Raw genomic sequence first — 23,667 nt, forward strand, 5'->3', positions numbered from 1 at the left:
AAATTATGGGCCCAATTTAGAAATGGGTACCAAAATCATTTACGTTTTAGTTCCTTAATGGGCCTTAAAATCATAATTTCAACGTAAACTATAGAAACAATATTAGGGGTGTATGCAAGGAAGGAACTTTTGAAGCTAAACTGCTGATTCTCTTTGTTTAGTCGAGTCTGAAGATGAACTGAATAAATAAATAAAACTAATCTTCTTCTAAGCTGCGCCATTCATTCAAGATTCACAACTGAGTCGATTAATCAAACAGTTGCAGAAAGAGCAGACACGAATTTATATTTCTCGGGGACTGTAAGCACAGCATCAAGCCACTCAACCTTCCCGAAAATCTCTCGACTCCCCCAAATCTCTTGACTGTTGTTGTTGTTGTCGCGTTTTTCAAATGCAATCACTGCACACCAAATCACCTTATTCTTCTTATAGCCACTAGAAGGAAGATACTTGTCCCAAAAGATCACCATCTTTCCACCATATTCAGCCATTTTGACTTTGACACCAACATGATCATCAAATTTGGGTAGTCCTATTAAACTCTTCAATTCAAACCAGCTTCCTACCTTAGGGTTGTACCATATGATTCCTTTATCGTAACAATAAAGAACGTTATCTACAACGCAATAACAACGTGGTTCCCATCCTAAATCAAAAATAGTAAGCACACTTAAGGCTTCCCATCTATCTTCTTTTGGCATGTAAGCGAGACCCGCACATTTACGCGCAAACATAAATATATTTCCATCAATTACTGCGCTCTTGGGTCTACGATTTACCCATCCCTCTACAAGAGAGCACGACACAAGCTCCCAAATTTGCTTTTTTGAGTCAAAAACCTCCATCCAGTTGGAGGACTTGCACTCTTCTTCACATCCTCCTGCTACATATATCTTTCCATCAACAACATTGGAAACTGGATAAGACCGCTCCACCAGCATGCTTGGAGCCTGGCACCAAGTATGAGACTTGCAGTCTAGGATCGAGACGGTAGACGAAGATTTTGTATCCTCGCCAATGTTGTAGATTTTGGAGCCAACTGCCACGAGATTGGACGAGTGCACAGGAGGAGATTCTAGAGACGGGATTGGAACCAAAAAAAGATTTCCCATTGACTTCTTCTGGGTCTGATCCGGTCTCCGGCAGAGGGTGAACCAAGTTGTGTTAAAGTCAGGAGGGAGCTTTAAGCACACATAGAGACAACTCTCGGTGCGGCCTAAGAGTGATCTAGTCTCGTAAAGGTGAGGTGAAGCTAGGAGCGATCGAAAGCTCTTGGAGACGAGAGAGAGAATCGGGTAATACAATCTCGAGACGCGTGCCAAGATACACAATAGCAAATCGTCAGGAAGTGACGGAATCGGGTACACCTGAGCAGTCAACTTCTCCTTCTCAATCGGTGGCTCTTCGCCGTTCATGGCCACGGAAGATCTAGTTGACAACGACATCTCGACAGTACGAAAATCGCCGTTAATCAAACTGTAGTCTGATGGAAACTCTGATCGGAGGTTTTGTATTCATAGGATATATAGTGTGATAAGGACAAATTTATATTTACCTATATGCGATATACTTGAATCATAGATATCCCTATCTAAATATATCTATATTTTTATAGTTAACTATATATATATATATATATGCAACCCTTTCACGAAAAAGTGAATGTCAATCTCGATATTTAGCATAAATTAAATGAAAACACATAAAGCCATAATCATTTGTTTATAAGATTGCAAGCAAACACGCAGGAAAAAAACAAAGCCTTTGCAAATGAAGAGAAATAAAACAAAGAGTTCAACAATTTTCTATCTAGGCAAGGAACTTCTGAAGCTTTGTTTACCATGCATGAATGATTCAGTCTGAAGAATGAAGATGAACTGAATAAATAAATAAAACTTTGTTAGATCAAAAGCTGTAATAAGCGTTCATCTTCTTCCCTAATTCCTATGATCGTAAATTGAAAACACAAAAAAAAAAAGCCAAACTCATTTATTTATAGGAGGATTCTAAGAGGCAAGTTAGCAAAAAAGACTTTGCAAATTACAAAGAGTTTTGTAACAACTACACAACCAAACTCTCTTCAAGAGTTACACCCTCTTAACAGATCGTCCTAAGAATGTAACCAAAGCCAGTAAGTAACTTGTAAGAAATTTGGTTTATAGTCTCACAACACGAAACATTCATGCTGCCCCCCGACGCAACCTAAAAACTAATCTTTCTACCTGCGCCATTCAAGATTCACAAAGTGAGTCGATTCATCACAGAGTAGCAGAAAGAGCACACACCAATTGATATTTCTTGGGGACTTTAAGCACAGCATCAAGCCACTTGACCTTCCCCAAAATCTCTTGATTGTTTGGTCTTTGAAGCACAATTGCCGCACACCAAATCATCTTGTCCGTATAGCCACTAGAAGGAACATACTTGTCCCACAGAATCACCATCTTTCCATCATAATCCACCAATTTAACACGACTATAATCAGCAAACTTGGGTAGACCTACCAAACCCTTCAAATTTGACCAGTCACCTATCTTAGGGTCGTACCATTTGATTCCATCTTGATTACTATAAGAATATAGAACGTTATCTACCACGCAATGAGAAAAGTATCGCCATCCTAAAGCCAAATTAGTCATAGCACCTATGCCTTGCCATTTATCTTCTTTTGGCTTGTAAGCCACACCCAAACCCTTAATTCCCAAACATAAATATTTCTCCGTCAATTACTGTGCTCCTGTTCATACCACTATCGCATCTCTCTACAAGAGGGCTCGACACAAGTTCCCAAGTTTGCTTTTTCAAATCGAAAACCTCCATCCATTTGGAGGAACTGTAATCTTCATCACATCCTCCTGCTACATATATCTTTCCATCAACAAGACTGGAAACTGGATAAGCCCGCTCCACCAGCATGCTTGGAGCCTCACACCAAGTATGAGACTTGCAGTCGAGAATTGAGACGGTAGACAAAGACGCATCGTTGATATGTCCGCCAAAGTTGTAGATATTAGAGCCAACAGCCAAGAGACCGGACGAGTTCACAGGATGAGATTGCAGAGATGGGATTGGGATTAAAAGATTTCCACTTGGCTTCTTCTTCTTCTTCTTCTTCTTCTTCTCCTTGTGGGCGTGATCTGGTCTCCGGCAGAGAGTGAACCAAGTTGTCTTAAAGTTAGGAGGGAGCCTTAAGCACACATAGAGACAACTCTCGGTACGACCTAAGAGTGATCTAGTCTTGTAAAGCTCCGGTGAAGAAAGGAATGAGGGGAAACTCTTGGATACGAGTGAGAGAGTTGGGTAATGCAATCTAGAGACGCGTGCTAAACAACTCAATACCAAATCATCGGGAAGTGGCAGAATCGGGTACGCCTCAGAGGTCTTCTTCTTCTTCTTATCAATCGGTGGCTCCTCGCCGTTCATGGCCACGGAAGATCTAGTTGACAACGACATCGGCAGTGTGAAAATCGCCGTTGATCAAACTGCCGGTACTCTCCCCCCTGTGGCTGTGGGAATTTTAGGGTTTTCACTCGGGAACTTAATGGGCCTCGCAGCCCATACATTTTTAATTCTTTCTATTAGTGACTAGACTACTGAGTACTGACTAGTCACACTACATTCGACTTGTGGGGATCTATTTATTACAGATAGTTTAGTTATCAGAATCCTTTTGATTTTATCTTAATAAGCCTCAATAACATAATTTTGGGAACAATTACATGAGAAGAACTTTTGTAGCAGAGATGATATCTGAGCAGTTTGGTTTAGAGTTTTCCTGTGATACTAAATGAAAACACATAAAGCCATAATCGTTTATAAAATTGTTAGCTAAGATTGTTAGCAAGTAAAGCAAAGCCTTTTGCAAATGAAGCGAAATAGAACAAAGAGATCTGTAAACCAAACTCTCTTCAAGGGTGCATCTTGTTTTACAGTTCTCCTACAAATGTAAATAACATTCCTGATCAACCAAGACAATTATGCTAGGCTAAAACATTAGCAGACCGATGCAAACTAAACACTAATCTTCTACCTGCAACACTACCGAGTAAAAATCATCAAACAGTAGCAGCACGAGCACACACAAATTCATAAGACTCAGGGACTGTAATCACAGCATCAAACCACTCAACCTTGCCAAAAATCTCTTCATTGTAGCGCCTTCCAAGTTTGATGACCGCACACCAAATCACCTTCTTCTTATAGCCACTAGAAGGCAAATACATGTCCCACAAAACAGCCATCTTTCCACCATAATCGGCCAATCTAACGCAACCACAGCCATGAAACTTAGGCAAACCTTCTAAACCTTTCAACTTTATCCAGCGTCCAATCATAGAGTCATACAATTTAATTCCATCTGAATTAGTATAAGAATATAGCTGATTATCAATCACGCAATAAGTAAAACGTAGCCATCCTAAATCCAAATAATTCACTTCTCCTATTGCTTCCCATCTATCTAATCTTGGGTTGTAAGCCACACCCTTAGACCCAAACAAGCAGATAGCTTCATCAATCACCGCGCTCTTGCGTATACGAGCTTCACATCTATCTGCGTAAGGGTTCAACACAGGCTCCCAAGTTCCTGTTTTTAGATCGAAAGCTTCCATCCAATTAGAGGGATCGGACTCTTTGCAGCCTCCTGCAACATATATCTTCCCATCAATGACATTGGCCGCAGGGTAATTACGCTCAGCCAGCATGCTTGGAGCTTCGCGCCACGTGTGAGACCTGCAGTCCAAAACGGAGATGCTAGAGGAGTACTCTTTGTAGTTAGAGCCGCCAATGTTGTAAATATCAGAACCAACCGCAACGAGACCCGAGCTGTGTGCAGGAGGAGAATTGGGGATTGAGATTGCGGCCATAACATGACCACTTGACTTCTTCTTCTTCTTCTTGCTGTTGGTTAAGGTTGGATTAGGTTTTCGGCAGAGAGTGAACCACCGGGTGTAGAGTCAGAAGGGAACCTTAAGCAGACATAGAGACAACTCTCGGTGCGGCCTAAGAATGAACGAGTCTCGTAGAGGTCCGGTGAAGCAAGGAGAGCTCGAAAGCTCTTTGAGACGAGAGAGAGGATCGGGTAGTCCAATCTCGAGACGCGTGCGAAGATACTTATAAGTAAATCATCAGGAAGCGAGGAAATCTGGGTTGATTGCGGTGTCGGCAGTAGCAACGTTGACGTCGTCGTCTTCTTCTTCTTCTTCTTAACCGGTGACGACATTAGCGATAGTGAAATTGTCGACGGCAGAGAAGGAACGAAAGTCAAAGAGGATTTTAGGGATTTTGATTTCTACACTTCTCCAGTGTAATAATAATTGGACTTTGTTGCCCCTCTGCTTTAGTTAATCCTTTTCACTGATTCTTAATGGGCCTCAAATGGAGAGTCAATACAACATCAAAATTCAATAGGCTGTTAAAAAACCAAACCGCAATATCTTAAATTCAGCATATATTTTATTAACCAAATTTAAGAAAAAACAAAAAGATGTAAACCAAAACATTTAATAGTACACTTTGAAATATAACCGACAAATTAGAAAATTGGGCCTATATGCAAATGGGCCGTATGTTTTTTTAAAAATTTTCTCCAATTTCCTTTTTTGATTTCCTAATTTTATTAGGTTTTCAATCTTATTTCCTTTTTGCCGACTCGAAGAACGTTTCTATAAATAAGACTATAAGAGTGGAGAGTCAAGAGTTGTAGTGTTGGTGCTCACTGCGTAAGAAGGAAGTCGGGCATGGTATATGAGCTTCTTCGAAGTTCGAACAGCAACTGAGTACGATTTTTCTCCATTTCAATGATGGACATACTATGAAGAAGATATCCAAACATGTGTGGAGTTCCCCTTGGAGTTGGACTTTGACTTTCTCCCCTTACATGAAAAAGTCGGACTTCGACTTTCTCTTTGGAGTTGGAGAGAAAGAGTGTTTCAGATCGTACCAGCTGAAGCTTTTAAAGGTATTCGGATTTTGTTCTTTTAAGCACAACTAGTTTTGATTGGTCACAAGATTTATTTTGATGCCTCCAATTAAAGTCTGTTTGGTTTTTGATTTGAAGGTAGCTGCTCATCAAATCAGTCCTTGGAGGGGGAGAACTAGTTCAGAGTCTCCACAGGAGTTTCCACAATGAAAAAAGTAAACTTTCTTTTCAACCAAAACAGTGTTTCATAAGGTCTTTAGCAGTAGAGAAATAAGCTAACCATCATCAAAGGTTTACAAGTGAAACAATGTCAACAGCATAAAGACAATACACAATCATCCAACAAAATGATACAATACCCACAAAATGTTTCACCACATCCAAGCCTGTCCTGTATGTCATTCATCAAACGGTAACAGCAAGAGCATGCTCGAATTCATATGACACGGGGACTGTAAGCACTGCCTCATACCACTCGACCATCCCCCAAATCTCTTCACTGTTGGGCCTTTCAAGGGCAATCACCGCGCACCAAATCGTCTTGTACTTATCTTCACTGGAAGTAGGAGGCACACGATTGTCCCAAAAAGCAGCCATCTTTCCACCATAATCCACCAACTTCACATAGACATTCTTGCCAAACTTAGGTAGTCCTTTCAGACCTTTAATATTTTTCCACAAACGCAGATCAGTGTCATACCATCGGAAAGCACCACCGTAACAGTACAAAACATTCTCTATAACACAATTACAAGACCATAACCAACACCGACCCATCTGATATCCGACAAAGTCCCATCTACCTACCTCTCGATCATAAGCCATAACCTTACTCCCAATCATCAGGTAGAACTTTCCTTCAATATATGCGCTTCTTGATAGACAACCCCAGTTTTGCTCCCAATAAGGAATGGGCATATGATCCCAAATTTGGGTCTTTGAGTCGAATATCACGATCGGGTACAAGGACTCTGTATCCTCGTCTTGGTTGCCTCCAGCTACATAGATCTTTCCATCAATGACGGTAGCAGAAGGGTCCAACCTTTCCACCTGCATGCTTGGAGCTTCACGCAACGTGTGAGACCGGCAGTCAAGGACCAAGACTTTAGATGAAGGTACATTATTTTTAATGTATCCGCCAAAGAAGTAGATATTAGAACCAACGGAAGCGTGACCTGACCAGTGGGCAAGAGGAGGATTTGGAACTGGGATTGGGATCAAAATGTTGCCCCTTGACTTCTTCGTCTTCCTGGTGCGTTTAGTTAGGGTTCGGTCAGGTTTGAGGCAGTGAGTGAACCAGAGAGGGTTAGGATCAGGATTTCCCTCCTGTAAACACAGATACAGACAACTCTCGGTCCGGCCTAAGAGTGACCGAGTCTCGTAGAGCTCAGGTGAAGCAATGAGAGATCTAAAGCTCTTGGAGACGAGAGAAAGATTCGAGTAATATAATCTCGCGACGCGTGCGAAGATACTTATTAGCAAATCGTCAGGAAGTGACGGAATCGGCGTCGGCGGTGAATCGGATAGCTTCTTTTTCTTAAGCGATGGTTGCTTCATCGTCACCGTCTTCCTCTTCGGGGAATACATTGGCAGAGCTAAGAATCGCCGTTAAGCAACCAACCTCCCGATGTCTTCAGCTTCTTCTTCTCCGACTTGCATAGAACAGACTCAGGTGAGAAATTTAGGGATTTCACTTCACTTCGCTGCTATGAGAGTCGTCGAGCGCGTTTTACGTACTCGCTCAGGTTGCGCGTGTGATATTCCACATGTTTTAAAAGGGCTAGCTCAAACATGGGCTTTAGTAAATATGGTGGGCCTCAAAATACGAGTGGAAATCTAACATTAGACAATCCACCAAATTTTAACAGCCCAATAATACACATAGTAATCATCAATTCAAACAGTAGCAGCAAGAACATGCACCAATTCATATGATTTGGGAACTCTAAGCACAACATCGAACCACTCGGTCTTACCGCAAATCTCGTATTTGTCGTGCTTTTCAATTGTAATCTCCGCGCACCAAATCAGCTTGTTCTTAGAGCTAGAAGGCACAAAAGTGTCCCACAAAACCGCCATCTTTTCACCGTAAGCCGCTAAGTTAACACGGCTATAGGAGAGAAACTTGATCAGCCGTCCCAACCCCTTGAGTTTTCTCCAAAACCTTCCTTTATAGTCATACCATTTAAACTTCCTATCATTATCATTATAATAGAACAATATATTGTTTATCACACAATACGAAACCCATGTTCGACGACCCATATCGACCATATCCATTCCAATTGACTCCCATCTACCTCCTTCTTTCGGGTCGTAAGCCACATGACGTCCCGCACCTCCAAACAAGTGATATTTGCCTTCAAGCCCTACGCTCTTATATACAAGTCTCTCGCATCTCTCAGTGCCAGGACTTGCCAAAGAGTCCCAAATTTGAGTCTTTGGGTCAAACACCTCTATACAATCCAATGAAGTGCAATCCTCGCAGCCTCCTGCTACATATATCTTCCCGTCAAGAACGGTCGCAGTAGGGTAGTTCCGTGCCACCCGCATGGGTGGAGCTTCACGCCACGTGTCACACTGACAATCCAAAACCGAGACGCTAGAGGATGGCGCATCATTGATAGGTCCTCCAATAGCGTAGATGTTAGAATCAAGAGCGACCACACTGGACCAATGAGCAGGAGGAGGAGCATGGCGAGATAGGATCGGGACCAATAAATGACCGCCTGAGAAATTTGTTAGTTTCCGATCCGGAACCCGACATAGAGTGTACCATCGGAGGTTAGAGTCGTTAAGTAACCTTAGGCACACATAAAGGCAACTCTCGGTGCGACCGAGGATGGACCGAGTCTTATAAAGCTCAGGTGAAGCAACGAGACCGCGGAAACTCTTGGAAACGAGGGAGAAGGTTGGGTAATACAATCTTGAAATGCGGCTTAGGGCGCTCAAAAGTATGTCGTCAGGAAGAAACAGATTCGTGATCGGCGAGAGTACCAATGGTAGCGTCTTCCTCTGCTCAGACGGTGCCTTCTCGTCGTTCATGATCGCCGCCAGTTGGTTTTCAAGATTTCTTGTTTTCTATCTGGTTAGAACAAATCTACACGGTGTTTGCGTAGACTGATTCTTTACAATACCTTTATTTTAATACATTATTCTTTTTGGAATTGTGACTTTTTCCACACCAGAAGACTCGATAAACTTAAAGAGAGAGTCTACAGAGGCGCGTTTATTAATTTATTTATTACACAAGTTTGACACGGTCAAGATGCAAACTATAAAAAAAAAAAGAAAAAACGGAAATAACATTTTTCTGAAGTGGTTACACAAGTTTAACGTGGGCTCCTTTGTCGGGACGAATAGTAATAGTAAAAGACTTTGCTGTCCACATATATTATCAGCTATCCAATGCAGTGAAAACTTGATTTTGTTTTTAGTCCAAGAAAAAAGAAGACTTTTATTAGGCAAGAAAAAACATTAAATCAAGTCAACTTTTTATAGTTCTTACGAAAAGGGGGAATCGAAAGATGTAGTTGAATGATACAAATTGAAAGTCTTAAACGTTTACCTGCTACGAATTTCCTGCAACTTCAAAAGTACGTACAGACATTTGAAATCTCTTTAGCCTTCACATTATAATATCAAATTGAATGTCTTGAGATTCCTAGAACGTGACTGCCCTGCATAACCAGGAGAAACTGGACAGACAAGAAGAGTATACTATGCAAAGTGGTGTACATCTAGAGCAGGATATCAACAAAATAATCCAAAAACACCTGAATAAACTTACTTGCAGTGTGATTCATCCCTTTGATTGATTCTGTTAACAGGTAGAAAACCTGAGATGATTCGATAGAATGGGAGTATAATAGTAAAACATGAGTTGACAAAAAGAAAAAGATTGAACAAGTATTATAAATAACCTTTTGAGTGTGCCTATGAGTTACTTTAAACCTCTCCTATTTTGTAGAACAGCTTCATCGCTTTTACAAGTTTCAGGAGCCTGTTAATGATGCTAATCTCGTATAGGATATATGTAAGTTTCATATATGCAAGCAGAACATACTGTCTATATCAATTCTCAGAATCCTATGACAGAAGATTGGTCAAACAGAGTACTGTGATTCATTTATCTTATTGCCAGTCTTTAGACCTGAGATGAAATGATAAAATGGGACTATATTAGTTAAGTTGACAAGAAACATAAAGTGAAAACAGGTATAAATAAGGCTTAAAGGTTAAACTTGAAAACATAAAGTTTCAGACATTGAGAGAAACAGAATATAAAACCTTAACATTATATGAGAAACGATTAAGTTTAGAGACAGCATCAGCCCACTCAATTATCCCCCAAATATCGCCTCCCTCGCGTCTCTCCAAAGAAATCTCCGCACACCAAAGCTCCAACCGCTCAGTACGAGGGATATGCACTCTCCAGAAGACCACAATGTTCCCCCGAGAATTGCTGCTCAGTCTGCTGAAACCATCTTCGGTCATGTGGAGCTTCCACGCGAGAGTCTCGTCCATAGCACAGTTGTTTGCTTTTAAAGCAAATACACACCACTGCACAACATCCAAACCCTTCACCTCCTTCCAATCCAACTCATCTGCCTCACACCATAGTATTTTCCCGCGAGTACCACAACAGTGTAACAGTTTCCCTATGGCACACCAGTCTTTTCTGGTTCCCCGCTTAGAATCCGGATTCCCTCTTCTCCATATACCTTCACGTGGCAGGAAGTAGAAGCTTTGATCCTTCTCGTCCACGGCATAAACTTTACCTTCCATAACCACACTTTTGTCGATCACACTTGTGTTCTTTGGAATCTCCGGATCTTCAGGCACTGGCAAGGTGTCCCAAGTTTTTGTCTTTGGATCGAACACCTCTGCCCAGTTGGAAGAATCAACTTCCTCGCAGCCTCCAAAGACGTAAATCTTACCGTCGACTACGTTTACCGCTGGTGAAGCACGAGCCACTCTCATGGACCGGATACGGCTCCACGTGTGAGAAAGACAATCAAGAAGCAAGACACTCGAAGTGGGGTTTCCGTCTATGAGTCCACCGATTACATAGATCCCTAAATTCAGCTTAACGAAAGATGACGATTCTGGAGGCTGATAGGGATGCGATGGGATCGGTCTCAGCCGATGATTCACTGACTTGTTAACAGCGGCGTCATCTAGAGTAGGCCCTCCACGGCGGAGGATTAACCAGCGTGGTGTTGGGGCAGGAGGAATGCTTAAGCAGACGTAGTAGTACTCCTCGGTACAACCCATTAGCTCACGCGTGCGGAAGAGCTCAGGCGAAACCACGAGAGAGCGGTGGCTCTTGGAGGTCAGAGACAAGGCCGCGCTGTCCAATCTCGAGAGGCGGGCCAAGCAGTTCAGAGAAAGATCGAGTGGCAACAACGACAGAGACAGAGACGCCTCCTTCTTACTCCTTTTATTGTGCCGTGTTACTTCATTAGACATCGTTAAGGTACTTCACAAAAAAAGCTATGTTTCGTATTAATTAGTTTTGATTGATGGATGTTTCGAATTATCTCCTTATGCGACAATTGTCGATGAATGTAGTGTTCTCAATAATACCCATCGCATGCAAGAAGCTCTTTTATAAAGACTGTCCTAGACCTACTGTACTTGGAAAAGCTATAAATACAACTCCTACTGTACTTTAATTTTTTTTTTTTTTTTTTTAAATTGGATAATTCGATGGATCAAAACCCATTACTTATCTATACAAATAAAATTCCTAATTATTCTTTTAATCGAGTTTCTGTATTGATTATTTGGAAACCAACCTTCAATTCCTTATCGCAATCAGTATTGTTGTTTCCAAATATATTACATGATTTCAGTTATTAAAATAAGAAGGTATATTCCTCGATCGTGGTCGTGACAGGCACGGATAACATTTTTTGGTAACTTGTTTATAAGATTAAAACATCTGAAGAAATTAAATATTTAACGCTCCTAATTAATTAAGCTATTATCTTATTTTACACAAAAAAAAAAATAGAAAGGAATTTGAAACTTAACGCAATCTCTACAAAGTTAATAGATTGCAAACATCAGATTCTTTTACTTAGAAAAATATAATCTAATACTAAAGAAAGATTTATTAAAATATATATACTTTAAATTAAAGCAGATCAAGAGTTTCTTTTTAATGGATATTTGATATGTTTATAAAAGATAAAGTAAAAAAAAAAAAGAGAGAGCATAAATTTTGGTTGACCAAAAAAAATTAAATGGGTAATTTTAGTTCTCTCTCATCAACTCTCTCTCTCTATATATATATATGAACTAGCAAAGGTTTACATTCTAAAACTCATTATTTTATTGTGAAAGGTCAACTAATGAAGAGATATGTCTATGACATCTCATTAATTTAAACTGAAACTGAAATTATTGTAACCAAACAACTAATAGAATAAATGAAATTTCATCAAGAAGATATTTTGCTAGAAAAATAATGATAGTGATATGATTAATTCTCGGTTGATAACAGAAAAAAGGGGGTTGACTTTAATAAGATCGTTTTAGTAGAAAACTGGAACGTTAGAACAAGATTTTTATCTCCAAAGCAGCATCTGCGTCGTTTGACCGTCTCTAACGGTAAGAGTCTGAGCAGACGATAACTTGGACCGTTCTTCGAAACTAATTGGAGACGACTTTTTTCTCGTCAGAGGAAACTTGATTACCCTTATTCTATAAATACGTACATCTTCTCACCAAATGAAATAAAATATCATTTTCTAAAAATTAATACAAATCGTCATATATACATTATAAACGATTTATACATTGTAGAACTAATTATTTTAACCAACACCAAAATGTATCACCGCTTAACGTGGTTTGTTGCTTTGATTATTCTATTGTTCGTTGGCTCATCAAACATAGCTTCCGCTCGGATTCCGTACCAGTCCTCCATGACAAGTAAGTTTCTAGTTATTTATAAACTTAATTCATCTCTATTCTCAAACCAAATTAAAGTTGTTTATTTTCTTATTAATATATTCATGTAAAGTTCGTGTCGGAAAAGGGTGCATGCATGTTCCTTGTATATCTTACATCTTCTAGGATATCTACTACTGTGAAAATGATATTTACTTTCTCATCCACGTTGAACCAAGCAACTATTGTGACACATATTTTCTGCACACGGACGATCATATATATAGCTTCCCTATGCTGAGTCTTAGAGATAGTAAATATTCAAAAATACTGATGGTTGTTAATTTGTACTAATTGTACGAGAAGGAAAAGATGAAGGGGTTTGGGGAAAAATGATGATCAGAGAAATCAAGATTGACGTTGGAGGAAGTAATTCAAAACAAGCACGTCAAAAAAATGGACCAGCACCTCCAGGCGCCAAGATGTAGCGACAGTTGACCATTGATGGTATAATTTCTCGGACAATGGACAAGTCAATATTGTTTCGAATTCGGGCTTAACGATTGTACCGTATATATATGGTTGCTTCCAAGTATCGATATACTTAAATAATGGATTCATCTCATTTGTTAAATGAATAATATGTTTATGAGTTCATTCTTTTAAATATTAATAAATCTCCCTCTTCACATATATTTCCTTTCAGAACCTAGAAGTCGCTATACAATTCAAAACCTAAAAATGGGAGAGAGCCATATATGTATTAGGAACGAAAAAAATTAAAGAAGAACAAAAATTCTTGGGCTGGTTGCTTAAAATTGAAAAAGTGAGTTAGAATAAAATTAAATTGGGTTGAAAAATCTTCAACTTATTCATTTTTAAAATAGTAGTTGAACATTTTTATTGTATCACTGTATGATTAGTTTATTTTTTTTTAATATTTAAGTTGAATAGGCTGAATAGTTTTTTTTCTAACATGTTCAATTTTAGGTGCAAATGATAAAAATTAGTTGAAGAATTTTTTGCAACTATTTACATCCTTAGAATTATCCTATAATATTACTATATAACGTCGATCGCCGCTGTTTCCGGGCATTTCATACATGCACGTAAATTTAATCAAAACCATGAAGAAAAAAATTAATCAAACTCTTACAAAGAAAAAGCTAAGCTCGGGTCCATTATTACCTTCAGGACTCAACATATAAAAAGTCTCTGAATCTTTAGACCCAATAACTCTCTCAAAATAAGCTCTCATATACGCCATCTCGCCGTCGGGTCCTTCCAACTCCGAGTTTCCCGGCAATACTCCGGCTCCCATAGACACCGGACGTAACAACTCCATCACGTTGAGATCTTCTTCGCTCGCTTCTCTTCTTACACCGTAGCCTGTCTTCTCTCCTTTACAATACATTGTCCACAACGGTTCTTCCAAAATATCCGTCTTCTTCTCTGTTTTGTTGTTGGTATTATTATCTGATCGAGGTTGCTTCTCAGTCTCGAGAGCGATTCTCACCATTCCCAAGCTTAGCTCTTTTTGAAGCGTCGTGGTTTGCATGGCGAGCTCCACGACTAAAGAAGGTAAACATTTAGGGTTTTCTTGAATCGAGAGACTAACTCGGCCTTTACGGTATCCGAATAACGTCCCGGTGATTCTTGACGTGTTGTGGTGCGGGTCCGGTAAGCCTAAACCGGGATGTATAGCCGGGATTTTGCATGCTACGGATGGTGTTGTAAAGATTGGGAAAGAGCGAAACACGGTGCGTAAGACTCGGAAAACATTTGTTCTGTTTTTCTTCTTTTTTGAAGATGGTGGCTCGACGAGAAGATGTTGACGTGGCGGCGTGGTAGGTGTAGACGACGAAGGTGATGGAGACGAAGAGGAGGAAGAAGAGGAAGAAGGAGAAGCCATTGGATTTGATGATTCTACCATTAGACGACGATCGTACGGCGAAGAAAGAATGAAGTAATCTTTCTTCGACGACCGATGACGACTAATGAACCAACGTCTTCCTTGTACAAAAATGTAGCCTTTGTTTGTTTTTTAAGCTATATCTCTCTATTCCCTCCTATTTGAATTGACCATTTTCTCTCCTACCAGTCCTTATCCTTGAATTCGTTTCTTTTTTAAGAAAAAGTTAATTAGAGATTTCAACGGTGAAATCGAAGCTATAATTGCAAGCAATATACACTAATGGTTTTTTTTTTTTATACACATTATGAAGATTTTGACAGTTAGATACATTTCACGTAGCGAATAGTATAATAGGATCCGTGGCGCAATGGTAGCGCGTCTGACTCCAGATCAGAAGGTTGCGTGTTCGATTCACGTCGGGTTCAAAATCCCGAAGATTTGATCCTAAATTTTTTTTCCCTGTATTTATAAAAACGACCCAATTGTTTTTTTTGTCTTCCTCTGAATGTACCCTGAATTTTGTTTTTTGTTTTTTTATCTGTAAAACCCTTATCCACCATTAAAGGATTACAAAGCAAAAAAAAACTCGAATCTTCGTACCCTCTCACTCAACCAGAAAAATGTCCATAGACTACTTGTTGACATCGCCATCGTCACTTAGATTATCCGATTTCATCTCTTCGTTTCCCCAAGAAACGGAACACAGATGGCTTCGTTTCTCATTGAATCTCGGGGATGCGAGGAGGCCGACGGAGACGAGGATAACCTGCGGTGCGATTTCGTCAAGGAGGAGACTTGCTGAGAGAGAGAGTGCCGAGAGAGAAAACAGAGTTCTTGTTCGGAGTCTGATGTCGAGGATCAGTGACAGAGAGCCATTGGTGAAGACCCTTGACAAGTATGTGAAGGTCGTAAGAGGTGAGCACTGTTTCATACTCTTTGAAGAGCTTGGCAAAACCGATAAGTGGCTCCAATGCCTTGAGGTTTTCCTTCTTCTCTGCTTCAGTTCTGGATTATGTGTTTTCAATTTTAGCTTCTGAGTCTATAAAAGATTGGATTTTTTTATCAAGTTAGCTCATGTGTTTTGTGTAAATTTCTTAACTTGCTGGTGATTCTTCTCTAGGTGTTCAGGTGGATGCAGAAACAGAGGTGGTATATTGCAGATAATGGAGTCTACTCGAAATTGATATCCGTAATGGGCAAAAAAGGTCAAACCCGGATGGCAATGTGGCTGTTTTCCGAGATGAAAAACAGTGGTTGTCGTCCTGATGCTTCTGTTTACAATGCTCTCATAACGGCTCATCTTCATACACGTGACAAGGCGAAAGCTTTGGAGAAAGTTCGTGGATACTTTGATAGAATGAAAGGAATGGAACGGTGTCAACCAAATGTTGTGACTTATAATATCCTCTTGAGGGCTTTTGCTCAATCCGGTAAAGTGGACGAAGTTAATGCTTTGTTTAAAGACTTGGATATTAGTCCAGTTTCTCCTGACGTTTACACCTTTAACGGTGTTATGGATGCGTATGGGAAAAACGGGATGATTAAGGAGATGGAATCTGTGCTTACTCGTATGAGGAGTCATGAGTGTAAGCCAGACATCATTACCTTTAATTTGCTTATTGACTCGTATGGTAAGAAGCAAGAGTTTGAGAAGATGGAGCAGACTTTCAAGAGTTTAATGCGGTCCAAGGAGAAGCCAACTCTGCCTACATTCAATTCAATGATTATAAATTACGGGAAAGCTCGTCTGATAGATAAGGCAGAATGGGTTTTCAAGAAGATGAATGACATGAGCTACATGCCGAGTTTTATCACATATGAGTGCATGATCATGATGTACGGTTACTGTGGCTCTGTTTCCAGAGCTAGGGAGATATTTGAGGAGGTTGTTGAATCAGAGAGGGTGTTGAAAGCGTCAACACTCAATGCCATGCTTGAAGTTTACTGTGTTAATGGTCTTCACATGGAAGCAGATAAGCTTTTCCATAACGCAAGTGCTTTTCGAGTTCATCCAGATGCATCGACGTATAAGTTTCTATATAAGGCATTTACCAAGGCAGATATGAGGGAGCATGTTCAAATTCTGGTGAAGAAAATGGAGAAAGATGGGATTGTACCTAATAAGAGGTTCTTCTTGGAAGCCCTTGAAGTTTTCGGGTCAAGACTACCTGGTTCGGATTCTGGAAAAAGGAAATCAACTCGTTCAAGCAGGCCACGAGACAGTCCTAAGGACGTGGTGGGAGAAATTTGACTGAGTTCCAAGATAAAGATTTAACAAACCGAACAAACTCTTTGCTGGATGTGATTCTGACTGCACTGCACTCCACTCCACCGAGTTATTCAGTCTTTTCCCTGAGTCATGGTTAGTGTTCTTTATTTGATACCTATCTGGAACTAGGAATATACCTTCTTGTAGAGATGATGATTCCACTGTCAAAGCTATAGTTCCAGTTCGGTTGATTATTTTGTGACTTTGACTAATTGGGATTTTGTCATACAATTTCAGAACAAGCATGTTTGGAACATAGTTTTATCAGACCTGTTCAAGATTGCAGAGAAAACCTGCAGAAATAACTATTTGAAGAACTTAAGTGGACATGAGAAAATTTCCAGGTATAATCAAGAAAGCTTAGTCAGGAAGAGCAGCCAGTATTTTGTGGATCTGATAAAATAGAAAGATCAAAGAGAAGAAATAACTATTCACTTGTCTTGTACTTCAATTGGTAAAGCGTACTAAAAAGTTTAATCTATTTATACACAAAACGTTTATTGTTGTGTTGTTCTGAAGACTTAAATTACCATAGTATGCGAAAACAACACACATAACAAATATATCGCCACATTTTTGGAATCTGAGTAGATCCTACAACTTGAAGAGTAAACCATCACAATCCAAAAGTGTCTGAATCTATGAAGCTCTTCAACTGTTTTCCTCTGCAAAATCAATTGATGCATGTTATGATTGAATTTATTGGATGGAGCAAGAACAGAGAACGACAGAGATTTAGAAACGTATACCATTTATAGCTCCAATGTTGTGGTCATCTAAAAGTGTCTGAATCTATGAAGCTCCTCAACTGTTTTCCTCTGCAAAATCAATTGATGCATGTTATGATTGAATTCATTGGATGGAGCAAGAGCAGAGAACGACAGAGATCTAGAAACGTATACCATTTATAGCTCCAATGTTGTGGTCTTCTTTGTAGACCCCCAAAGGAGAGCCATGCACAGAGAGCATCATCTCTCCAGGTTTTGGTAGCCTCCGAGTCTTTGGTGTCATTCCAAAAGAGAGTCTCTGCCCATTTACCTGAAAAAATTACAAGTATCATAGTAGAGTATCTGCTTGTACGTACAAAATCTATCACTGAAACAAACACAGCTCATTCTGCAACAGAAAGTAACTGATAAATTCCGACACATAAACTGATTTCTTTCTCTCTGGATCAATGTAAAAACAAAAACTGGGAAGGAAAAAGACATGCCAAATAACCAAACAAAGAAACGTACGAGATAACTGCATCAAGACAGAAGACAATCATAAAATACATACCCCAGGAGTCTGAAAAGCAGCATGGCTTGCAAGCATATGGTTGTCAGATATCCCCTGGAAGACCTAAGGGAAAATATCAAATTAGAGTCTTGTACCGACTTCCCTGAAGTAGTTTTGCATAATTTGGAAGGCAGAAGATCAATACAAGGTTAACAAAATAAATAAAAAGAGTCCAGATTACGATTTAGTGTAACCTAAACATTACTAAAACAAACAAGTAAAAGCTGGCTATACAATGCACTAACTCGGTTGGGTGAAAAGCCTGAAAAAAAAACTGATTAAATCAAATGACACATTCACTAAATGTTCAATCTGTGCTACAATCCCCAATTCTAATAGGCATATAAGCATCTACCAAATTCCAGGAAAGCACCAGAAAAATGGCAAGAAGATAAACTTACAAGATCCTCGAGCTGTGGGTTATCAGTTCCTAACAGGCTTGCTTTCACTGCCACCAAAAGTCAAAAAGTTTAATACCACCCCAAAGCAAAAATACTCAAAAATACTCAAAACCCATCCATTGAGCCAGCCTACCGTTATCAGGTAAATCATAGCCACCAAGAGAAGGCCTACTAGTGTATAAATCAGGGAAACCCATTGACAAGCGTTTAAGAATAGAATAATTCATGTCAACGCCATCCGAAGAATGACCATTTTCGTCTTTCCATTTCAACTCAATCTCCCCAGTTTCTTCGTTTCTCGATACTGTCAAATCCGGAAGGTTCTCTTTGAAGAATTCTAGGACAGGAGTGTCGAGCTGTTCCTCAGTAAAATATGAACGGAGCAACCTCAACGCAGTTAATGTTTGTTCAATCTCAACATCACGGATCGCCCTAATCGCAGCGATTTGTCTTTCAACTACACAAATTGAAAATCAGATTTGAAAAGATCAAAATTAACCCTAAAAAATCCGATTGGAATGAATAATCAGATACCTTCTTCGTCGACGAAGTCTTCTTCTTTCTTATCTTCTCTTCGAATTCGCTTGTCATCTTCTTCAGTGGGTTTGACACACTCCTTCGCTTTTCTCTTCGGCATTATCGATGATTTCTTCCAAACAAACTAGAGGCTCAATTGGATTCGAGGACCAATTTGAAAATTTTTTAAATCGTAATCTGCAAAAATTTGAACAACTTTGAAATTTGATATGAACTCGAAACCCTAAAAAAAAAAAAAAAAAAAAAAAAAAAAAAAAAAAATCCCCAAAATCAAAAAGCTTTTTGAATAGTAACTGGGCGGGAATTAATTAATTAGGCTTATTAAGTGAAAGAAAATAAACAATGTTTTGGCAGATCCACTACGAAATTACGAATATATAATGCCCAATGGGCTCACCAATGTTTAGGATCTTCACATGACATGTTGAAATGGAGGCCCACACTGATTTTACCAATAATACACTGTGTGGTGATGAGGGACAAAAAAAGAAATTTATCTTTTCATTATATAAAATAAAATAAAAAATGGAAAGGTTTTTTTAGCGGTCCACGAGGCTGCAAGGGACAAGCAATAGCATGATGAAGACGAGCACTTATTTTAATGACCAATGAAACAAGTTTGAGCAGCAGCAGCACTTGAGATTCTCACGCGTTTACTTCAAATATAATCAATCAATAAAGTCTTTTTTTTTTTTTTAGTTGTTGGTCAAAAATTAACTAAATTTGAGACCATTACTGAACTAATTTTGGGATATTCAAAACTTTTCTAATATTAATTGAGTTGTGACGATCTAGATCTATAGATAATTGTAGCCAACATGTGGACTGTGGACCAAGTTTTTATCCATTGAATAAGTACTTCAACGTGTTCAAGAGAGTATTATAATTAATCTTCCTATTAACTATATAATTTAAAGACTTTATAAACTAGAGACTTAAAATTAATTAATGACTTAGGAGTTGGCGACGACTTTGTTATGGATGTAGACATAGCTACCTTCCTTATTATCTATCTACTTGGAGTTGGCAGAGAGTCTTTATATTGATCTGAACAATATTCTCTTCTTATCGCCAAGAACGAGACATCACTCTATATAAACTGTAAGTTCATTTATTTCAAGTTTTTATGAATTTCCCACTCATATTTAGAACTCAAGACTTTAAAAAAGGAAAAAAAATTGGGTGGCTTTAGCTTGTAAAGATTGATGTTTGGAGCTTTTACACATTTTAAAAAAACAATGATTACTAGGTTTAAATATATAATTTTTTTTACTAAAGAAATATTATTTAATTTTAAATCAATAAATCAAAATTTTAAATATTTTAAATGATTATTTTTTGAAGTTTATAAAACATTAATCTTTGTGTAACAAAAAAAATATTCTAAAACGTCCATATTTATGAGACAGAGGAATATAAAGTGTCGTTGTTTTCTTGTGAATCATATATATTAAGTTTTGAGCTCTTTTTATTTTTGTGTGTGTGGTCCTCATTCCTCAAAGACTGTAACATAAAAAAGTCTTTGATGGCTTTTGAGTTTTTGCGCGTGACGGCGCGAGACTAAACGTTTTTAAAAGTTGACTATATTTCAACTGTTTTTTTTGGAGTGAAATTAGTTCGAGGATTCTTCAAAAAAAAAAAATTTGTTTAGATGAAGGAATCTGTTTTTGTTTAAACGTTGAAAGATCATTTTTTTTCTTTTCCTCTTTGGTTTGATTATCTCAGGCAAGCATCAATCGTAGCAATGTCGCTGGTTAGAACAGCGACGATCGTTCTTCTTATAATCGCGTTTCTTCAAAACGCTGCGGCTCAGAAAAGACAGCAAAGTATTGTTAAGTCTCGCGGTACGGTTGCCACTGACGATGGACGGTGTTCTGTAATCGGGATGAGTGTTCTTCGTCAAGGAGGAAACGCGATTGATGCGTCGGTCGCTGCTGCTTTTTGTTTGGGCGTTGTCAGCCCCGCCTCTAGCGGTATAGGTGGTGGAGCGTTCACATTGGTTAAGATAGCTGGTGGGAAAGAAATAGCATATGATTCTCGAGAAACCGCTCCTCTAAGCGCCACTGAGGTAACGCGTTTTTAGTATTAACTAATGTATTTTTCTTTCTTTTTTTTCTTCTGCTCAAATATGCGTTTTGAAATAAGCGTTTTCGTTAAAAGTTTTAGAATTATGGACCATCTTGTTCTTTCTCTTGGTGTAGAACATTGTATAAGGTTGTAATAGTGTTTCTGAGCGATCTCTGTTTTTTTAGCTTAAATGGCATTTTTGTTATAATTTTTAACATACTAGTTTCCATTTAAATAAGCGTTTTGAACGTGGTCTTCAGCTTGAACGTTTTCAATGTTTTATCCTTTTGAAAATTGGGGGTTTTTAAATTCTATTGTGCTTAAATAGCGTTTCCCTTGCATTTTTTCCTATCAAAGACACTTATCGGTTGTTTTCACTTGCCGCAGAATATGTATGGAGCTAATCCTGAGCTAAAGAAGAAAGGAGCCTTGTCAGTAGGAGTCCCCGGGGAAGTCGCTGGTCTATTCACGGCTTGGAAACAACATGGAAAGCTACCGTGGAAGCGGTTAGTGAGTCCTGCAGAGAAACTTGCAGAAGGATTCAAGATTTCAAAGTATCTCTATATGCAGATGAACGCGACCAGAACTGGCATCTTAGCAGACAAAGGTCTCTCTGAGCTATTTGTTACAAATGGAGAGCTTAAGAAACCAGGGACTATTTGCCGTAACCCAAAACTGGCGTTAACTCTGAGGCAAATTGGGGAGTACGGTCCAAAAGCATTTTACAATGGCACCGTTGGGGTTAACCTAGCAAAGGATATACGTAAATCTGGAGGGATAATAACTTTGAAAGATCTGCAAAGTTATAGAGTAAAGGTCAAGGAACCGTTGTCCACAGACATTCTCGGATACCGACTACTCGGTATGCCTCCACCTTCATCCGGTGGTGCTGCAATGATGCTTGTAAGTCTCTCTTTTTTTTTGCACCAATTTGACATGTTATCAAACTTATGTTTACTAAAAGGGTTTTACGAAGTTTCTTATATATATGTTGTAGGTTCTGAACATTCTTGCTCAATATGGGATTCCATCGGGTGTTTCAGGCCCTCTTGGTGTTCATCGACTAATCGAGGCTCTGAAACACGCATTCGCAGTTAGAATGAACCTCGGTGATCCAGATTTCACTGATGTTACCAAGGTTGTTTCAGATATGTTATCTCCAAAGTTTGCACAAGACTTGAAGAGAAAGATAAACGACCTAAAAACCTTTGATCCTAAATTTTACGGCGGCAAGTAAGTTTTAAATATATGTTGAAACCCACAAGTTCCTTCTTAACTTCTTGATTTATAGATCTTCCTTTCTCCGATTCTTAGGTGGAATCAGATCGACGACCACGGTACAAGCCATTTATCGATCATAGATCGGGAGAGGAATGCTGTGTCGATGACTAGTACAATAAATGGTTACTTTGGGGCAGTGATGCTATCTCCGAGTACAGGGATTGTTCTGAACAACGAAATGGACGATTTCTCAATCCCGATGAAATCTAACGGTAACTTAGATGTTCCACCACCAGCACCAGCTAACTTCATCCGTCCGGGAAAACGACCTTTGTCCTCTATGTCACCCACCATTGTACTCAAGGTAAGGAAAAAAAACCCTATTACTTGTGCTGTACGAAACTTTTAACTAGTGTTCTAAAATATAGTTTTCTCCACTTCGTTCGACGTAGGACGGTAAGGTGAAAGCCGCAGTGGGTGCAAGCGGAGGAGCGAACATCATTGCTGGGACAACGGAAGTTTACTTGAATCATTTCTTCCTCAAGATGGATCCTCTTTCTTCAGTCTTAGCTCCAAGAATCTACCATCAGGTTTTGTTGTATTTTTATTTCTTTTACACGAAATAGAAACTTACTTTGTTCTGTGCTTGATTGGCAACTAAATTTTGAATGTCACTTTCAGCTGATACCAAACAGAATTTCGTATGAGAATTGGACCACAGTATTCAATGATCATTTCGAGATTCCTAAAGCGACAAGAGTTGTGTTGGAGAAGAAAGGTCATATCCTAACGCCCGTCGCCGGAGGGACGATTGTTCAGTTCATAGTTCAAGAATCCGGTGGAAACTCCGGCGGAAGGAGTGAGCTTGTGGCAGTAAGTGATCCTAGAAAAGGAGGGTTCCCTTCAGGATATTGAGATCGAGATTTCATTTTTTTTCTTCCAATTGTTTTATTAACTCACTGCATCGAGCTTTGGCCTTTGGAATTGGATGAATTTCAAGTTACATCAATCTTTTTAATTTTGGTATATATAATAAAGCTGAAGTAATCAATGAGTTAAAGCAAAATATGTAATAACATTGTAAAAAATATATGATGAAAAGAGATACACTCTTCAGCGGTGATGATTGAAATATATAGCATTCCAAAAAAATGTA

General features: G+C 39.1%; 7 protein-coding genes, 1 long non-coding RNA gene, 1 other non-coding gene and 3 pseudogenes across 14 annotated transcripts; 4 read left to right on the top strand and 8 right to left on the bottom strand.

The window, feature by feature from the left end:
• Nucleotides 1-227: 227 nt before the first annotated feature.
• On the bottom strand, nt 228-1,505 carry LOC104719921 (F-box/kelch-repeat protein At4g39560 pseudogene; annotated as a pseudogene).
• Nucleotides 1,506-1,971: 466 nt separating this feature from the next.
• Nucleotides 1,972-3,570, bottom strand: LOC104716238 (F-box/kelch-repeat protein At4g39560 pseudogene; annotated as a pseudogene).
• A 321-nt stretch (nt 3,571-3,891) lies between these two features.
• LOC104719922 (F-box/kelch-repeat protein At4g39550 pseudogene) lies at nt 3,892-5,321 on the bottom strand (annotated as a pseudogene). The gene has a single exon (XR_015568987.1). The product of XR_015568987.1 is annotated as an F-box/kelch-repeat protein At4g39550 pseudogene (transcript).
• An 806-nt stretch (nt 5,322-6,127) lies between these two features.
• On the bottom strand, nt 6,128-7,507 carry LOC104716240 (Galactose oxidase/kelch repeat superfamily protein). The gene has a single exon (XM_010433630.3). The coding sequence runs from the start codon at nt 7,505-7,507 to the stop codon at nt 6,326-6,328; it is 1,182 nt and encodes a 393-aa protein (XP_010431932.1). The 3' UTR covers nt 6,128-6,325.
• Nucleotides 6,128-8,965, bottom strand: LOC104716239 (F-box/kelch-repeat protein At4g39580). Its single transcript, XM_087467938.1, has one exon. The coding sequence runs from the start codon at nt 8,963-8,965 to the stop codon at nt 7,817-7,819; it is 1,149 nt and encodes a 382-aa protein (XP_087324064.1). The 3' UTR covers nt 6,128-7,816.
• A 65-nt stretch (nt 8,966-9,030) lies between these two features.
• On the bottom strand, nt 9,031-11,450 carry LOC104716241 (putative F-box/kelch-repeat protein At3g24610). 3 transcript variants are annotated; one of them, XR_015567767.1, is made up of 4 exons: nt 10,211-11,450; nt 9,844-10,073; nt 9,489-9,740; nt 9,031-9,340 (listed from the first exon to the last, which is right to left on the bottom strand). XR_015567767.1 is itself a non-coding variant. In XM_087467937.1 (1 exon), exon 1 carries the CDS (start codon nt 11,390-11,392, stop codon nt 10,181-10,183), a length of 1,212 nt encoding a protein of 403 aa, XP_087324063.1. In that variant the 5' UTR covers nt 11,393-11,450; the 3' UTR covers nt 10,179-10,180. The 3 variants fall into 3 exon arrangements, 1 of the variants encoding a protein (XP_087324063.1); XR_015567766.1 differs by having other exon boundaries at nt 9,489-10,073; XM_087467937.1 differs by lacking the exons at nt 9,031-9,340; nt 9,489-9,740; nt 9,844-10,073 and having other exon boundaries at nt 10,179-11,450.
• A 1,210-nt stretch (nt 11,451-12,660) lies between these two features.
• LOC104716242 (uncharacterized) lies at nt 12,661-13,487 on the top strand. The gene is made up of 2 exons (XR_755995.2): nt 12,661-12,862; nt 13,187-13,487. It is a non-coding gene; the product is annotated as an uncharacterized LOC104716242 (long non-coding RNA).
• Nucleotides 13,488-13,804: 317 nt separating this feature from the next.
• Nucleotides 13,805-14,912, bottom strand: LOC104716243 (protein MIZU-KUSSEI 1-like). Its single transcript, XM_010433633.2, has one exon. The coding sequence runs from the start codon at nt 14,751-14,753 to the stop codon at nt 13,965-13,967; it is 789 nt and encodes a 262-aa protein (XP_010431935.1). The 5' UTR covers nt 14,754-14,912; the 3' UTR covers nt 13,805-13,964.
• Nucleotides 14,913-15,088: 176 nt separating this feature from the next.
• TRNAW-CCA (transfer RNA tryptophan (anticodon CCA)) lies at nt 15,089-15,160 on the top strand. The gene has a single exon. It is a non-coding gene; the product is annotated as a tRNA-Trp (tRNA).
• Nucleotides 15,161-15,228: 68 nt separating this feature from the next.
• Nucleotides 15,229-17,514, top strand: LOC104716245 (pentatricopeptide repeat-containing protein At4g39620, chloroplastic). 2 transcript variants are annotated; one of them, XM_087468122.1, is made up of 3 exons: nt 15,229-15,715; nt 15,856-17,097; nt 17,242-17,514. In XM_087468122.1, the coding sequence occupies exons 1-2, from the start codon at nt 15,356-15,358 to the stop codon at nt 16,984-16,986; spliced, it is 1,491 nt and encodes a 496-aa protein (XP_087324248.1). In that variant the 5' UTR covers nt 15,229-15,355; the 3' UTR covers nt 16,987-17,097; nt 17,242-17,514. The 2 variants fall into 2 exon arrangements, with proteins under 2 accessions (XP_087324248.1, XP_087324249.1); XM_087468123.1 differs by having other exon boundaries at nt 15,229-15,650.
• On the bottom strand, nt 17,420-19,511 carry LOC104716244 (uncharacterized). 2 transcript variants are annotated; one of them, XR_015567875.1, is made up of 7 exons: nt 19,221-19,511; nt 18,820-19,143; nt 18,687-18,733; nt 18,286-18,348; nt 17,907-18,042; nt 17,754-17,822; nt 17,420-17,669 (listed from the first exon to the last, which is right to left on the bottom strand). XR_015567875.1 is itself a non-coding variant. In XM_087468124.1 (6 exons), the coding sequence occupies exons 1-6, from the start codon at nt 19,321-19,323 to the stop codon at nt 17,656-17,658; spliced, it is 687 nt and encodes a 228-aa protein (XP_087324250.1). In that variant the 5' UTR covers nt 19,324-19,484; the 3' UTR covers nt 17,420-17,655. The 2 variants fall into 2 exon arrangements, 1 of the variants encoding a protein (XP_087324250.1); XM_087468124.1 differs by lacking the exon at nt 17,754-17,822 and having other exon boundaries at nt 19,221-19,484.
• Nucleotides 19,512-20,155: 644 nt separating this feature from the next.
• LOC104716246 (glutathione hydrolase 1) lies at nt 20,156-23,645 on the top strand. Its single transcript, XM_087468121.1, has 7 exons — nt 20,156-20,324; nt 20,949-21,291; nt 21,678-22,193; nt 22,288-22,523; nt 22,605-22,875; nt 22,964-23,101; nt 23,193-23,645. Exons 2-7 carry the CDS (start codon nt 20,968-20,970, stop codon nt 23,424-23,426), a joined length of 1,719 nt encoding a protein of 572 aa, XP_087324247.1. The 5' UTR covers nt 20,156-20,324; nt 20,949-20,967; the 3' UTR covers nt 23,427-23,645.
• Nucleotides 23,646-23,667: the final 22 nt, after the last annotated feature.

The sequence above is a fragment of the Camelina sativa genome, chromosome 10, assembly GCF_030686135.1.
Source record: "Camelina sativa cultivar CO46 ecotype springtype chromosome 10, ASM3068613v1".
Classification (NCBI taxonomy): Eukaryota; Viridiplantae; Streptophyta; class Magnoliopsida; order Brassicales; family Brassicaceae; genus Camelina; species Camelina sativa.